General features: G+C 44.2%; 1 protein-coding gene across 2 annotated transcripts in view; it reads left to right on the top strand.

Annotated features, from left to right (window-relative positions):
• The window catches only part of RASAL3 (RAS protein activator like 3), a 70,908-nt gene that overhangs the window by 42,818 nt on the left and 10,420 nt on the right, over nucleotides 1-17,670 (top strand). The window contains exons 6-14 of one of the 2 annotated variants that reach the window (XM_073653891.1): nucleotides 6,475-6,595; nucleotides 6,714-6,812; nucleotides 6,968-7,106; nucleotides 7,179-7,492; nucleotides 7,582-7,726; nucleotides 10,973-11,117; nucleotides 11,476-11,712; nucleotides 13,999-14,200; nucleotides 15,028-15,119. In XM_073653891.1, the coding sequence (XP_073509992.1) occupies nucleotides 6,475-6,595; nucleotides 6,714-6,812; nucleotides 6,968-7,106; nucleotides 7,179-7,492; nucleotides 7,582-7,726; nucleotides 10,973-11,117; nucleotides 11,476-11,712; nucleotides 13,999-14,200; nucleotides 15,028-15,119 (1,494 nt within the window). Of the gene's footprint in view, nucleotides 1-6,474; nucleotides 6,596-6,713; nucleotides 6,813-6,967; nucleotides 7,493-7,581; nucleotides 7,727-10,972; nucleotides 11,118-11,475; nucleotides 11,713-13,998; nucleotides 14,201-15,027; nucleotides 15,120-17,670 lie in introns of both variants that reach the window. The other variant, XM_073653890.1, reaches the window with a different exon arrangement.

Below are 17,670 nucleotides of genomic sequence, written 5' to 3' on the forward strand. Positions count from 1 at the left end.
GAGGGACAATCCTTCACTTCAAGGAGATCACTTCCACTGTCCACAGGAAAAACTGGTCTCATCTGGTTAGCTAGGATGCTACCTCCTATCCAGCCATCCTCAGCAACAGACGAAACGGGTGGAGTACCAGGAACAGCACACAAGGAAGTCTCTCTCCACATATTTTCAGGTGGCACCCCAGAGGGTACAGGAGACAACTGGAAGTCCTCCACCGGGTTGGAGGGGAGCAGAGACTTGGGGGTAATCTCTGCTTCGAGGTACATCTTGTCAAACTCACAGGAAGAAATAGACGGGTTATCAGGTACAGGATGAGGAAAAGTCACTGTCTCTTTGTTATCTGGTGGTACCCCGGAGGATTCAGGAAACAACTGGAGGTCCTCTGCCGGGTCAGAAGAGTGCAGAGGCTCGGAGAAAACATCTGCTTCAGAGTACACTAGGTCGGACTCACTGGATGAAGCAAGCGAGGTATCAGATCCAGGATATAGGAAAGTCTCTGTCCATTCACCACCAGGTGGCACCCCGAAGGGTTCTGGAGACAACTGGAGGTCCTCCGCCCGGTCGGAGAGGTGTAGAGACTCGGGAGTAACCTCTGCTTCGGAGTACACTAGGTTGGACTCACTGGACGAAGCGAGCGAGGTATCAGGTACAGAGTATAGGAGAGTCTCTGTCCTTTCGCTACCAGGTAGCACCCCGAAGTGTTCTGGAGACAACTGGAGGTCCTCCGCCTGGTCAGAGGGATGTAGAGACTCGGGGGTAACTACCACTTTGGGGTACCCATTGTCAGGCTCACAGGACGGAGCGGACAAAGTATCGAGTACCGGGTGTAGAGAAGTCTCTCTCCATTTGTCATCGAGTGGTATCCCGGAGGATTCAGGAGGCAACAGGGGGTCCTCCGCCAAGTAGTAGAGGTGCACAGACTCGGAGGTAATCACAGCTTCGGAGCATCCTTGGACATGCACACTGGTTAAAGTGGGTGAAGCATCTGATGCCGGGTGCAGGAAGTTCTCCTGTGTGGAGTCTGGATGGGCAGTAGTCTCTTCGGGCAGGAGAACTGGTGCACTACCCACACACATTACCCGTTGGGGCTTCTCCGGGATACAGGGAGATGAAGCTTCAGTAGGGACTTCAAGGTTGGGGTCAGGAGGTCTCAGGGAGGACAGACCCTGGCGTGACGGCTTGTCTCTACGTCTAGCACGTCTGGACTGCCTCTTGAGGTTGTGAGAAGTATTCCGGAGAGCGTAGTCATCCTGTGTGGATTCTGGGTGGGCAGTAGTTTCTTCGGGTAGGAGGACTAGTGCGCTACCCACACACATTACCCATCGGGGCTGCTCCGGGATATTGGGAAGCGAAGCTTCAGCAGGGGCTTCAGGGTTAGGGTCCTCGAAGACCATACGAAATGCCACCAGGAAGGCCTGCAGGTCAAGGACGACAGGATCCCATGCTTCCCATAGGGGGGTGACCCATTTCAAGGCATCACCCGCTAGGTAGTCAATCATAAAGGCCACTTTAGCCCAATCGGAAGGAAAATAGAGAGGGTAGGCCTTGAAGTGTAGCATGTATTGCTCCACAAATGCACGACTTTGTTTTGGATCCCCAAAGTACTGTGGCGGATCCGCAGGAACGAGTGCAGAAAGATCCATCTGGACGGGTGCGTACTTCGCCTGGAACTCAGCTAAAGAAAAAAAAAAATTTTTATTTATTTTTAATGCACGTATTCACTGGAAAATGTCTCAGAGAGCGAAGGCCGTGCGGCTCAACGGGAACCATGGCCTGAGCATGCTGTAATGCACATGCCCGGGCTGAGCGGCATGTGCGTGTGATTCCACTGGACCGTGCCGGAGAGTGAATGCCTGGAGGGGCGTAACTAGGTATTCACCCGATCCGACCAGGGTCGCACGACGGCATACGACGCCAGTGCACCAAGGAGGAACCGAGCAGAGGGACCAGGTGTTACTCCAGGACAGACCCCGGACACGGCTGTCGACCCACACAGGGGAATACAGGAACAGACTGGTTAGGCTGGCACACAGACTGGTGGGAATAGGCAGGCACGACTGGTATGCAGGCAGGCGGGTATGCAGGCAGGGGGGTACAGGCAAGCACGGCTAGAGTGCAGACAGGAAGGCACTAGCAGGTAGGAACACAGGCGGGATAGGACCCAGTACACACTGGGACTCTGGAACAGAACCGCAGATGTGGCGGACAAACACAGCAGAGTGAGGCCGCCCAGAGAGGTGAGCGAGAGCAGGGCAGGACGAGACCGCCCGGAGCGGTGAGCAAGAGCAGGGCAGGACGAGACCGCCTGGAGCGGTGAGCAAGAGCAGAGCAGGACGAGACCGCCTGGAGCGGTGAGCAAGGGCAGAGCAGGACGAGACCGCCTGGAGCGGTGAGCAAGAGTAGAGCAAGACGAGGCCGCCTGGAGCGGTGAGCAAGAGTAGAGCAGGACGAGGCCGCCTGGAGCGGTGAGCAAGAGTAGAGCAGGACAAGGCCGCCTGGAGCGGTGAGCAAGAGTAGAGCAAGACTGCCGGAGCAGTGAGCAAAAGGATAAGAGCGGAGCGAGACTGCCGGAGCAGTGAGCAAAAGGGTCAGAGCGGAGCAAGGCTGCCGGAGCAGTGAGCAAAAGGGTCAGAGCGGAGCAAGGCTGCCGGAGCAGTGAGCAAAAGGGTCAGAGCGGAGCAAGGCTGCCGGAGCAGCGAGCAAGGCAGAGCAGGCTAGAACCGCCGGAGCGGTGAGCAAGGCAGAGCAGGGGGGACAGGGCTCTGTTCACACGGAACAGACAGGAAGGGAAAGGCAGAGCCAGATACCCACAGGGTACTTGCAGTGAAGTAGCGAGTGGACCACAAACTCACAAACGGGAGTACAGAGACAACAAGCAGGAGTTAGGTACGAGTTCAGACTCTGCAGAAAAAGGAAAGGAACGGACATAGAGAAAAAACAGGTAAAAGATAGGAGAGAGTTCAGACTGGAACTGAGTGTACGGAGGAGACCGACACTGCAGCGGAATACAGGAGCGGGTCTGGGAATACGGCCCCAAGAGAGGCGGGACGAACAGGCAAGGAGCGTGTTCAGACAGGACAGACAAGATACAGGAGCGGGTCTAGGTAATCGGCCCCTAGAAGGCGGGAGGAACAGGCTAGGAGCGTGTTCAGACAGGCCTGGAAATACAGCCTCCAGGATAGGCAGACAAGAGAACACAGAACGGGACCTGGCACCTTCAGAGTGAAAGCACACACTGAATGAAACACAATGCTCAGGCATGGGTTAATTGGAGCAGCTGGTTTAAATACCAGGTGACAGACAGCAGTAGGCTGAGGACGCACAAGGGGTGTGCCCACAGCAGGTACAAGAAGCAGGAAGTGATCGGGCGCCGCCCTTAAGCAGCAGCACACAGAAGCAAACAGACAGCATGGAGGGAAGCCAGAGAGACATTCTGGATTGGAGATCAAGTGCGCGCTCTTGCACAGTGGGAGATGGACCACTATGCAAGGACGCCGCCAGGTATGTTACACAGAGAGACTCATTGCCAGAGAAAGTAAAAATAATCCCAAAATATTCTTTAACTACATAAATAGTAAAAAACTAAAAAATGATAGTGTTGGCCCCCTTAAAAATAGTCTGGGTGAAATGGTGGATGAGGATGAGGAAAAAGCCAATATGCTAAATGATTTTTTTTCAACAGTATTTACACAAGAAAATCGCATGACAGAAAACATGATTAGTGATGACAAAAATTCTCCATTAAATGTCACTTGCTTAACCCAGCAGGAAGTATGGCGGCGTCTAAAAATCACTAAAGTTGACAAATCCCCGGGCCCGGATGGGATACACCCGCGAGTACTGCAGGAATTAAGTAACGTCGTAGATAGACTATTATTTTTAATCTTTAAAGATTCCATAATAACAGGGTCTGTACCACAGGACTGGCATATAGCAAATGTGCTGCCAATATTCAAATAGGGGACAAAACCGAACTTGGAAATTATAGGCCAGTAAGCTTAACCTCTACTGTGGGTAAAATCCTGGAGGGTTTCCTAAGAGATGCTATACTAGAGTATCTGAAGAAGAATAACCTCATGACCCAATATCAACATGGGTTTACGAGGGACCATTCCTGTCAAACTAATCTGATCAGTTTTTATGAGGAGACAAGTTCTGGACTGGACCAAGGAAATGCAGTGGATGTTGTGTATATGGACTTTTCAAAAGCTTTTGATACGGTTCCACACAAAAGGTTGATATATAAAATGAGAACAATGAGGATAGGGGAAAATATATGTATGTGAGTTAAGAATTGGCTCAGTGATAGGAAACAAAGGGTGGTTATTAATGGAACACACTCCGACTGGGTCTCAGTTAACAGTGGGGTAGCACAGGGGTCAGTATTGGGCCTGCTTCTTTTTAACATATTTATTAATGACCTTGTAGGGGGCATACAGAGTAATATTTCAATATTTGCAGATGACACTAAACTCTGCAGGGAAATCTATACAGAGGAGGATAATTTTATATTACAGGAGGATCTATGTAAACTAGAAGCTTGGGCTGATAAATGGCAAATGAGCTTTAATGGGGATAAATGTAAGGTAATGCACTTGGGCAGAGGAAATAAAATGTATAATTATATGCTTAATTGTAAAACACTGGGCAAAACTGTTACTGAAAAAGACCTGGGTGTATTGGTAGACGACAAGCTCACGTTTAGTGGCCAGTGTCAGGCAGCTGCTGCAAAGGCAAATAAAATAATGGGATGCATTAAAAGAGGCATAGATGCTCATGAGGAGAACATAATTTTACCTCTATACAAGTCACTAGTGCGACCACACTTAGAATACTGTGTACAGTTCTGGTCTCCGGTGTATAAGAAAGACATAGCTGAACTAGAGAGGGTGCAGAGAAGAGCGACCAAGGTTATTAGAGGACTGGGGGGTCTGCAATACCAAGACAGGTTATTACACTTGGGGTTATTTACTGTGGAAAAACGAAGGCTTAGGGGTGATCTTATTACTATGTACAAACATATGAGGGGACAGTACAAAGACCTTTCTACTGATCTTATTACTCTGAGGCCAGAGACGGGGACAAGGGGGCATCTTCTACGTCTGGAGGAAAGAAGGTTTAATCATAATCACAGACGCGGATTCTTTACTGTAAGAGCAGTGAGACTATGGAAGTCTCTGCCGCATGATGTTGTAATGAGTGATTCACTACAAAAATTTAAGAAGGGCCTGGATGCCTTTCTTGAAAAGTATAATATTACAGGTTATATATACTAGATTCCTTGATAGGGCGTTGATCCAGGGAACTAGTCTGATTGTCGTATGGAGTCAGGAAGGAATTTTTTTCCCCAATGTGGAGCTTAGTGTTTGCCACATGGTTTTTTCTTGCCTTCCTCTGGATCAACAAGTTAGGCTATGGGTTGAACTAGATGGACTTAGTCTTCCTTCAACCTTAAAAACTATGTTACTATGTTACTATGTATGTAATGTAGGAATGCCTGAAAAAAAAAGGATGTAAGAGCGTAAATTAACTCTACCATGTGTGAAGATTGCAGCAATTTAGTTTTTTTTTTTTTTTTAATAAAGATCGTGATGTGGGGGGAAAAAGCATTGCCAAAAATAAAAAGATTTCAAGAATTCAACACAAAAACCTGGTTTCTGATTAAACCTTTCCTCTAAGGCTGGTGCCTACCAGCCATATATAAACTTTGTAAGTGACCCATAAGGCTATTTTCACACGTTCAGCACTTGCAGCAAAAAAAAAAAATGGTAGGAAAAACGCTGTGTAAAATACACACGTTTTTGATGCATTTTTGACATATTTTTGTGTGCGTTTTTGCAGGCTTATTTGATGCATTTTTACTTGCATTTTCTCCCATTTATTTGAATGGGTGAAAAACGCTGAAAGAATTGACGTGCTGCAGATCTGAAAAAAAACAACGCTTTGAAGGTTCAAATCTGTAAGGAAAAGATAAGCTGCGTGTGCATGAGATTTCAGAAGTCTTATTCATGTTGCTGATACAGTAAAACACAGCATAAACAAGCGGGGGAAAAAAAACGAGGCAAAAATGTAGCGTGTGAACAAGCCCTAAAAGTGCACCTAAAACCCTATTAGCACACCCTTATTAACAGTCTAACTCCTGCATGAATTAGCTAGTAATTAACTATATTTGTTACATTACTAAATCTCTGTTTTGTGGACCTGTAGGGAAATAATTTTTCTATTTTACAGCATATATTAGAGTATTCTTTAATTTTGTGAATCCGTGAAAAATAAAAAAAACTCCTTGTGTCTCCATATAAATGTGGAGGCACATGGAGATATGATATGGCCCCATAGTTGTCTATCAGCATCACTTTTTATAGACAATAATATGTCCACATGCAGAGGCAATCGTGGGAACACAAAAACCATGGGGTGCTGCACTAACCATGCATGCTGATATTTCCGTTCTTCAGACCATACAATGTATTACAGGAGCCTGCATGGATCGCACGAGTCGCTGGGTTGTGTGGAAATTCTGGACCTGAATAATGAGAAAGACATCATTATAAGGGCTCTGCACAGCAGCATACTTGGGGAGCAGTTCTGCTTTGAGGTAATTCGAGGGGAAAATTCTGATAATGGCTATAATCAGTATTTTTGAACATTCTCCTACCTGAAGAAGGTCATACTACTTCATATTAATACACCCAGTGGATTGCTATATCTCACAGGTCATCACAGCCTCTGGTAGTCGTTGCTTTGGATGTTCCTCAGTTCAAGAACGAGATCGATGGATTGACAATCTCCGTAGAATTGTGCAACCAGACAAGGTTAGAACAATTATATCTCTGTTCAGGTCAAAAAGATAAATTCATCTGTATTATACACCTGTCCATTATATGAGATTATGAAAAAAATCTTAAATTTGTAGACCATTGTAGTTCTGGTTTTGTCCATATTTCAAATTGATGGCATCTCTACACAGGATAATTGTCAACGTGAAGAGTCTTCTCTCAATCTCTGGATCCATGAAGTCAAGGGTCTTCCACATTCAGGTCCTGGTTCTCGTGCTCGGTACTTTTGTGAAGTCCATCTGGATGGAAATCTTTATGGACGGACCTCAAGTAAGGCAGCTGAAGCCGGAGTTGTGTTCTGGGGAGAAAGCTTTAACTTGAGGGACTTGCCATTCTCATCAGGTCATGTTGCCCTTCATCTTCTTCGAGAGGGCAAAGAAGCCACAGGAGTAGGGACTGTTACACTGGCATTAGAAGGAATGAAGGAGGGAGTGGAGAGATGGGTGCCTCTTGGTGGAGATTTGACATTGAGAGTACGAGGCAGGTACACAAAGCTTTGTGTTCTCCCCTTGGTGCAATATAAGGAGTTTGCAGAGTACCTAACTTGGAGATATCTGAAGCTCAGCAGAGCAATGGAGCCTATTCTGAGTGCTCGTGAAAAAGAAGAGCTCGGAAGGTCACTGATATATGTTCTCCAGAGCACCGGCCAAGCCAAGGTGAGACAAGAATGACATTTGGCATTTAAGATCATTTCATTTTTATACATTTTTAACTATTTCTCTTATTTTTTGCTATTTTCCTCTAGGAGTTCCTTGTGGACCTTGGCCTAGCTGAGATTTCTCGTTATGATGTCCAAGATTCATTAATATTCCGTGAAAACACTATTCTCACAAAGGCTATTGAAGAATATATGAAAATTGTGGGACAAACGTATCTTCAAGAGACTCTTGGTGCGTAAACAGATTTCTAAGAGTTCATAAATCATAGAAAAAAAATTATAATTTTTTTTCATCTTATCTGAAGGAAAGAGACAATAATGAAAGGTTGAAAAAGGTTTAAGTTGTCCAAAAATGTCTCAAAAGTAATATAATAAGTTGAAAAATATAAACTCGGCACTCGCTTGTGATTCAAAAAAGATGATTTTTATTTTGTGATAGCAATCCAAAAATGCATTAGACATTTTGGTCTATAGATTGATCTTCATCAGTCTAATGGAAAAATGTATGTACAACAAACACATTCAGTTTTGTCACAGAATAACTCATATAACTCAGTGCATAACAAATAACAAGTAATAAAACATAATACTGAAAGTCATAAAAAGACAAAATAACAGTAGTTTTAAACAAAATATCTTGTGGAGAATACAATATGGATATCTCGAAATCTAGAGCAACCACCTAGATAATAAATTAGTGTGGTGTAGAACAAGATGAGAATGATGGAAAAAGAAAAAGGGTGAGAAATGAGGTAGGGAGAAGGAGTGGGTGGAAAAAGTAAAGGGAAGGCGGTTAAAGGAATTAAAAGGAAAGCAAGGGAAAAACACTATTTTGACAAAGGCTATTGAAGAATATATGAAAATGGTGGGACAAGCATAGCGTATCTTCAAGAGACTCTTGGTGCGTAAACAGATTTGCAAGAGTTCATAAATCATAAAAAAAAACTATAATTCTCATTCATCATATCTGCAGAAATGGGATAATCGTCAAAGGTCCAGAAAGATTTAAGTAGTCCAAAAATCTCTGAAAAGTCATTTAATAAGTTGTAACTAGTGATGAGCAAGTATGTTCAGTCAACCCCTTCGGCGAGTATATTCATGCGAGTACTGAGTATCTTCAGCATACTCGGTGATATGTTTGAATCACTCCCGTGTGCATGATTTGCGACTGTTTGACAGCTTTAATACATGTGAGGAATGCGAAAGAAACAAGCATTCCTCATATGTATTAAAGCTGTCAAACAGTCGCAAATCATGCACACGGGAGCGATTCATGGGGGGGGGGTCTCACCCCATGGTCCGTTCTCAAATCTTCCCGCAATCCTCCTCAATGTATCCTATCCTGGGCAATATGCTTTTTCCTTGGGGCTTGGAGGATGAGGTTTTTGGCTACTGGCTAAATAGTGGTTGTTTTAGAGTATCCCACTTTGGAGCTGAACATACTGAGCCTTTGCCTTTTAGGGAAAACCTCCTCCCCACTAGGAATCTGGAGAGTCGCTCAGCTTTCCCACTTTCTCCTCTCTCTCCCTCCTAGGCCGTTCTACAATACTAACAAGACAGCATTCGAAATAGCATGCTCAGACACAGGTCCCTTGTGGCATATGTTGTCCTTCTCATACTCTCTGCTGATTGAGCCACCGTGACCAACCTAACACCCATTTTCAGATCCAATGGGAGAGTGATCTGGTTCTCACTCTGTCAAAGGATCAGCGAAGGCATATTTTTACCTTAACGCACAAATGCTCTATCTTCTCCCACTTCTATGAAGCTGGATAGAAATTACTTTCTTGATGGTACAGGGTCCTTACTCGCCTACATTTGATCTTCCCAGAAGCAAGCCCCATGTGTTAGAGATGTGGCAAGGAGGGGGGTGCCCTGTCACATATTTTTGGTCATGTAGGCTACTCTCACCTTTTTGGGAAAAAGTGCAACAAGTGATACAAAAAAATCACATATCTCATCTCCAACCTCAGCCCGGCTCTCGTCCTTCTCCATCATTGTAACATACCTTTAAAAATATACAGAAAGTCAATCCTGAGACACTTAATCTCGACTACCAGAGCGTGTATTCCTCTACTATGGAAAAAAATATACCACTCCGACTATTTCCCTCTGGTTTGCTAAGATGAATGAGGTGATTCTTATGGAGGAACTCAGTTCTATGATAAATAATTCCTATGAATGCTTCTATAAAACTTTTCTTACTGGCTGGAATTTAGATCCTCTGCTGATTATTTGGCTCTAATAGGGGATAACTGACTCCACATTTTTTGACCCCTATCCCCTTTCCCCACATCTTCCTGCCCTCCCAATTTCCCTCTCTTCTCTCCGTACCTCTTCTGCTTCTCTCTCTCTCTTTCTCTATTCTTCTGAACTTACTCTTAGGCTATGTTCACACATTGCATTTTTTCAGCATTTTTTTTTCTGCAGCAAAACCTGATCTCTTGGCAGGAGGTTTGTTCAGGATTTTTCTTGCTTTTTTGCTTGGTGCATTTTTTCACTGTCCTTTTGTCTCTTTTATGCATGTACATAAAGTTCAGTGAAAAAAAAATCTCATTCTGGTTTTGGCATAAGAAATGCTGAAAAAAAAACGCTGAAAAACCTCACACCTGCGTTTTTGGTGCATTTTTTCAGCGAGTTTTTAACCACCCATTACTTCCAATGGATGAAAAAAATGCTGAAAAAACGCTGAAAGAAGTTACATGCTCTATTCTGCAAAAAAATATGCAAAGCCCAAAATACTGATCAAATAAAAACCAAGCTGCGTGCATGAGATTTCTGGAATCTCATAGACTTTGCTGGTGCTGTAAAACGCAGCTGAAAATTTGCATAAAAAACGCATAAAAAAATTACACATAGGAATAGTAGTATTAGCTGAGATGAGTCGGAAGCAGAGTTGAGAGTATAATAGCACCAGGAGTGGAGTAGGAAGTAGTTGCAGATTAATGAATAGTAGGCAGGAGTTTGCTGGAAAGATGATTACATAGCTGAGTGAAATGGATGATGAGGCAAACGCCTGAATACTCAGTCAGCACATAACTGCCTGAGCTGACCTTAAAAGGCCTTAAGTGAAGATGTCAGAGGTGTTTGCCGGGTTACCAAAGTAACCTGATACAGACTAGCTTAAACATTTCCGACAATGGGGGAAGGAACCAAGGTTTGACAGCTGAGCCAAGAAAGGCTGAGTAACAGGTTGACTCTGGTGGCCAAAATGTTACAGAACCTGGCTAATTTCACTCAAGGGATTATCCAACGTGACCTTGAAATGTTCCCTACCTTTGGATAAATGTGGTACTATTTGTGGCTTAAGAAAAGGCTCTTTTTCTAACATTTTTCAACCCTTCTAAGGCCATATAATATTAACCTTACATCAACAATTACTAAACGCCAAATGATAATATCACAGATAATGTCAAGAATTTTAGCCAAATAGATTGTGGGCAACCCTGAATAATATGTGAACTTATGTTATCTCTAGGCCCCTTTATTGCCCACATTTACTCCTCAACCGAAAGTCATGAGATCGACCCACAGCGATGTTCACCAGAAGAACTCCGTGAGAACCGAGGACATTTATGGAGGAGTTGTGAAGAAGCCATCGAGAACATTATGCAGTCACAAATGTAATGTGGCACTTCATAATAGCATTATGTCAATAATTGTATATGTCTATAATAAATCTACATAGGCTGAGTTCATTACATTACTTATCCTGAGTTACACCCTATACTATAGTCTGGTCGTGGTCTGCCGCTGGCCTCCGTTTACAGGCTCTATTGATAGTGTCTCAAAATGACGTGACTAAGACCTCAGTGGTTTCAACAAGCCACGTCATCACTGGAGCCAGCGGAGGACCAGGAAAATATCTGAAAAATTGAGGTCTTACCCTTTTTTTTTTGCACTTCCTGAAGTATGTTGTTTATATATTATATCTTATTCCATGTTCCTTTGGATGACAGACCTTTTGTTTGTTGTGTGCAGATATTTTCCTCAAGAGCTCTTGGCGGTGTTCTCCACCTGGCAAGAAAAAGTCGCCCTACGAGGAAAACCAGAATTGGGCTCCCGATTAGTCAGCGCCTGCCTGTTCTTGCGTTTCCTATGCCCAGCTATTCTGTCCCCAGGACTATTTCAGCTCTCACCTGAACATCCTAATCCTCTTTCTGCTCGCGCCTTGACCCTGGTGGCTAAAGTTTTACAGAACCTGGCTAATTTCACTCGGTGATGATCCAACAAGACCTTGATATGTTCCATGTGATTTTTAAGCAATTAGGTTTATTTCAGTGAGGACATTTAGAAAGCCAACGTAGAGGAAACGGATGGCTAACCATATAATATATGGATGGGGTGGGTTTGTCTTAAAGCAAGAGCTGCTTTTAATTAGCGGATCCTTCAATGAAATCCATATGCCCAGATGAGACCATATAAAATATGGGGGCTGACATCATGAGATAAGTCCTTTAAGGAAACACATATTCTTCAAATTGAAAGCTATACAAACACATGACATCACTACAGAGCTGCATTTACAATTCTGCTGGTTGCTAATTAAAGAACACATCGCTCCTTGTCACGTGGCATTCTGCATAAAGCTTTTTGAGATTGCATAAAAAATGGTTATGGGAGTTTGGAGGGAATGTTCAGACCTGTAATTGAAGCTTGACAAATATATGATGAATGGTTGTACAATTTTCTATTATATTTTAAGATTTAAAGGGTTATTTCCAAAATAGTAAGTTATCCCCTACCTCACTTATATGGGACAACTTACTGATCACTGGTGGTCCGACCGCTGGAACCCCCCAGTGAAGCCAAGATCGGCACTCTGGAACCCGGGAACCGAGGTCTGCAGAGCACTATATTTCCGTCAGTCCCACAGGCAATGAGTGGAGCAGAGGTCGAGCATGCATAGCTCCACTCCATTCAAGACGGGACCCTATCCAAAGGGGATAACTTACTATATTGAGAACAACCCTTTAATTCTTCACCATTTTCAAGATCTCTACTTGCTGTTAGGGAATGGGAACATTCTTGGTTACCACCAAAGGCTGAAAACCCATATGGACCTAGTGCTGCTCTCATACCACAAACACCAGTCTAAGGCCTCATTCAGACATCCGTTTTCCTCACGTACAAGAAAAATAGACTGATTATTTTGATCAGACTTTGATCATAGTGTAGTCTGAGTGTCATCAGTTTTTCTCGTACGTGGAGAAAAAAAAAAAGTTTGCCCACCTTCTCCTTACTGATTATCCATGAAAATCGGACCACACTCTGAGTGCACTCTGATTTTTTTCACAGATCCATAGACTTGCATTGCTGATTTTGATCCAGTCATTGGATCAAAATCGGACACATCTTCTCAATTTTCTGCAGATCTCATGGTCTGAGGAAAAAATCAGACATGTGCATGAGTACCATAGACTAATATAGGTACGAGTGCTATAGGTGAAAACCACAGATCGCACTCGTATGCGATGCGTCTGTATGAGGCCTAAAACTGATGTGTGGTGGAGTAAGATGTGCCAAATTTCTTAAAGAAGCACTCCTCCCATCAAAGTTTTTACCGTCTTAATATATTGTAGTCATCATATTATATAGCACTGTGTACTTCCAATTGCTCATTTTGCATTTCTACCCAGATAATTCTTCTCTTTTCTCTGCTCTCTGTAGTAATAGGAAGTCTCTTGTCCCTGCATTTATCATCCCCTCTTCAACTTCTGACCCAGCTGCTCTCTCCTCCCCGTGCCACGGACTTTTGCAGTGACTTATGACTCATGCAGGGAAAATTGACCTCCTGTTTCTACATAGAGCTTAGAAGTATACAGCTAGTCTTTTTATTAATCACATGATGTCATGGACCTAATGGAAGAGAAGAATTAACTGGGTAGAAAGGCAAAATGAACAATTGTGGGTACACAGAGCTATACAATAAGATTGCAATATATTAAGAGGATACAACTTTTAATGAGAGTACTTCTTTAAGAAACACCTACCCTTTAAACAACTTGGCACATCTTTTGGCTGTCTATGTGACATAATTTGACATTTACACTTCCTATGAGCAAAAGTGGATTTGCGCTAAATTTTACATTCATTTTTTAACAGAAATGATAGGAAATCTATCAGCGAGTGGTAATGCCCTCCTACCACTAGACAAGAATAGTCAACTTTTTTACACCATGAGGATGGGGTTTATGATAGCCTTTCAAAAATTCTCCTCAAGGCATCAGTTTTATATGGACGGTTCCTTTAATCTACACAGTATTGTCATAAAGGACAATCATGGCCTTTATCTCCACCGTAGACTTTATCTCCACCGTAGATTTTATCTCCACCGCACACTTTATCTCAATGTTCTGACATGATCTTGTGAATTCTGAATATACTGTACATGTACATGCTTTACGTGGAGCATTATATGATAAATGATCTATAATATATGTCACACTTGTTAATAATAATCATGTCGTGGATCCATATAACCCTTGATTCTGCTCTCTGCAGGTTTGGAGAGAAGGAGGACTACATGTCATTCATGAATGGCTTCCTGGAGCAGCACTGGGATAAGATGTCTGTATTCCTGCAAACGGTAACAGATCCCGACAGCGAGGTCGCAGTGACCAGTTATGAGGGCAGTGTCGATCTGGCTTATGAACTTTCTTCCCTTCATTACATGTTGTGCGGGATCTTTGCCGGAGTCCATCAGGTGCTTATTAAAATCAATTCACAATAATAAAGACCTCAATATGAGAGCTCCATGGCATCAGTGCCACAAGCAATGCCATGCAGAGATGAGAAAATAGTGCAAAGGTGCTATGTATATCAGTGCTGATGTAATGCAAAAGAGCTAAAAACCACTGTCGTATAGTACAAATAAAAAATAGCGCAAAAATGTAGTATTACAGGGGGAAATGACCCCAAATAATTATTTGGATTAAAATTAGAGTTGCCACAAAAAGAGATCAAGGGCAGTAGACAGATATAGAATTACGGGGACTTGCCATCTGACCAATGGGTTGACACCTGATTGATAACTCCTATGACTAAACATAACTAAGGCCTCAATGAGACCACCAGAGCTAATAATCAAGCTGAGAAAGTATGTTTCAGTTCCTTTTTTCAACGTCCTTGGATGATGAAGTTGGACTTTGCCATCAGCTTTCCATCTTGAGGTTGGAGCTGTGTAGAGGTAGTGGTAGAAAGCTCTATGCCTTTTTGGATCCTCGTGCTGCTGAATTACTGCAGTAATCGAAGTATTGAAGAACAATGGCTTGCCAAAGCCCCGGACTGGCCAAAACAAGTCCCCCAGGGTAGATAACCCTCAGCTTCCCATACTACAGTCATCTATATGACATTTTTCTGTGACAGATGAAGAAATCTCTTCTATCTAATATATTTTGGCGATCATCTATGAGAAGACCACCCTTCTAGAAGTCACCATTTTTAGTAATCATCTCAAAGAGGTTTTATTTATTTTTTTTAGAGGCAATGTTGAATACATTGGTTTCAATATGTGTTTCTTTGTTTTCATAGCAAACTAAAGATGACCTGGAGCCATTGCCCACAATTCTTAAAGCCTTGGCTGAGGGTTTGCCTGTGCCTGAATACATTACCCAGGATCAGAGGTAACATTGCCGCAGTGGACTTACCAGTATTGCCATTAATGCCCAGCAAAAACACCACCAACGTAGTCCAACGCGATTTGCACCATGGGTTTTAAAGTGCCTTTATTCCTAAACTGCTGGCCTTCAACAAAAACGATAGATTTCTATGGGAAGCAGGTGTCTACATTTTTTGGACAACCTTAGAGTATTTCCCTAGAATAGCATTGACCTTTATTTGGCATCATGAATATCTAAACCCATAAAGGTCAATGTCCTTCTTTATGACTGTCCTGTCCTGCCTAGAGAATACAATGCAGAAAAAGCAAAAACAAAGCACTAAGTCTCATGTTTGTGGGGACCTCCCAATTCTTCCCCAACAGCATATGTCAGGGAAACGAAAGATTGAGCCGGTTGGATTTCTGCAATCAGAAGATTTTGGTGAACTCAGCAGTAAAAGATTCATAAATAAAACAGCAAACACACAGACAGTATTCACACCAAAAAAGCATGACAAATTTCTGAACAAAAAATAGAAAAAATGTTGTAAAACCTCTTAATATCTGGCTCCCCTGAAGAAGCAGCCACCGTCAGCGATACACGCAGGGCCATCAAAGACTCACAAATATATCTCCTTCTGTACTCTTTCCCAATTTTTGTATACTATTTTTATTTTGTTTTATACATTAGTTAACCAAAATAAGAAAAACAGCTCCCGGAAGTAAGTTAAAAGAACATAAAAACAATAACAAAAAAAACATGGTTGGATAGAAACACGGAACCATAAAAGGGTACCCCACATGAATGAATAAAAGAATTATCAGAGCAACAAAAATTAGTAAGGCTTTGAGTACACAGTGTGTTTTTCAGGCGCATTCCACTTGGAATCCGCCTGAAAAAGCGCCGAAAATGCACCTCATAATATAAACGTAATGCACTGCAATTTCAAAACAACATTGCTGTGCGCATTTTGTTACATCTTTTTCACATTTCAGGGGTCAGAAACTCTGAAGTAGTTAAAAGAAGTGACGTGCTCATTCTTCTGCTAGGAAGCCGCCTACTCTCTATACTTGAAAGTATAGAGTAAAAGATGCTGATGGTGGAGCCGCCACAAGAATGATGGCGAAACTGCTTCAGGAAAATGACCATTGGTGTTTTCCTCGAGCAGCTACGCTTGGGAAAACTCAGCAGGTGTGCCAGTGTGCACATAGCCTAATAAATACCAAAAGTCTCATGGAGGCGACACAATATAGGCAAAATAAAATTTGCAAAATAAATGCAATCAATCGTTAAGTAAAAATCCCATAAGCTGCAAAGTGGATGCATGTGACGCGCCCCCTGGGCCTTGTGTGAGAGGGGAATACCCGGAGCCGAGTCTCTGTGCTACGCTGGGGGTTGTAGTCTCCGTGGTGGCGACCCGGTCCCGTGGCTCAGGGTGGTCAAACCAGTGGCAGTCTATTTATGTGGTTTTTATGATTAAATGTCCGACTACGCCACCCGTGGATTGCGGTCACTGAGAACCGCCGCTGCGGGCAGACCGCTGAGGCTGATGTTGTGTGCGCAGCAGGGGGTAGTATAACTCCCCACGGGAGGAGTATAGCCTCAGGGCAGTGAGTGCAGATGGTGGGGGTGATGGTGCGGGAGCAGCAGTAATGACTCAGAGTCCAGTGATGCAGTCCAGGGTCTTTACTCACAGTTTTACACTCCGCTTCTGCAGATTATGGCTGCCCATGTCGTGCTGTGCTCACCAGGTGAGGGGCTCGGCCAACTCCCAGGTACCTTTGTAGTGCTTTTCAGGACCCCCTTCGTGTGTCCTTTCTCTGGCCTGTCGTACCCCACAAGTGACCACGTTTCTGTCCAGCTGCCTCGAGCCTTGGCGGGCAAACGTTTGTTCCGTTTCCCTGGGTCCTATAGGGTCCTGGCTGGTATCAGGGGCGTCTCCCTTACCTGCTCCCTTTGCAGCGCTGCTCTCGGCCTCCGATGGCCCTCCGTCCTCAGGGGCAGAATCGTCATCGGGTGGCTGCAGCGCCTCTTGCTGCCGGGCCGCGACCCACTGGCCCATCTCTTCTCTCCACCCCGCGATTGCCTCCCACTGCGCCCGGACCATCCTTCGGTCCAACTCCTCCAGTCCAGCCCGGAAGAATTCAGGGTCTTCTCCAGGGAGCTGGGCCATCAGCTCCGTGAGGCTGCAAGGAGCCGCTTCGGCCTGCAGTAGGCCACTGGCACGGGTACTGAGGCTGGTGCTGCTCGCCATCTCCGGGTGTGGTCTGCCGAGACTGATCCAAACCACACCCTGCCCCTCGGTTTTCTTTCCCTTCCGCCCTCGTTGGGGGTGGTCCTGGGGCAATCTGTTGACAATCACTCTCAGGGGCAGCCCCCCCACGTTGATGGACATCTCTGCAGCTGCACTCATGGCTGTTGGGGGTGGGCTCCGTCTTTGGCGCCATTCTGGGACCTGGCCCACGATTGGAGGTGGCTTCTTGTTGTCTTTTGGCGTGCACATCATGGCGTCCGTTCTTCTGGGGCGGGCGCCACATTCAATACAGTGAAACAGTCTCTAGGCACACAATACTCG

The sequence above is a fragment of the Phyllobates terribilis genome, unplaced genomic scaffold (genome assembly GCF_046119375.1).
Source record: "Phyllobates terribilis strain yellow unplaced genomic scaffold, ASM4611937v1 Scaffold_11__3_contigs__length_659146591, whole genome shotgun sequence".
NCBI lineage: Eukaryota > Metazoa > Chordata > Amphibia > Anura > Dendrobatidae > Phyllobates > Phyllobates terribilis.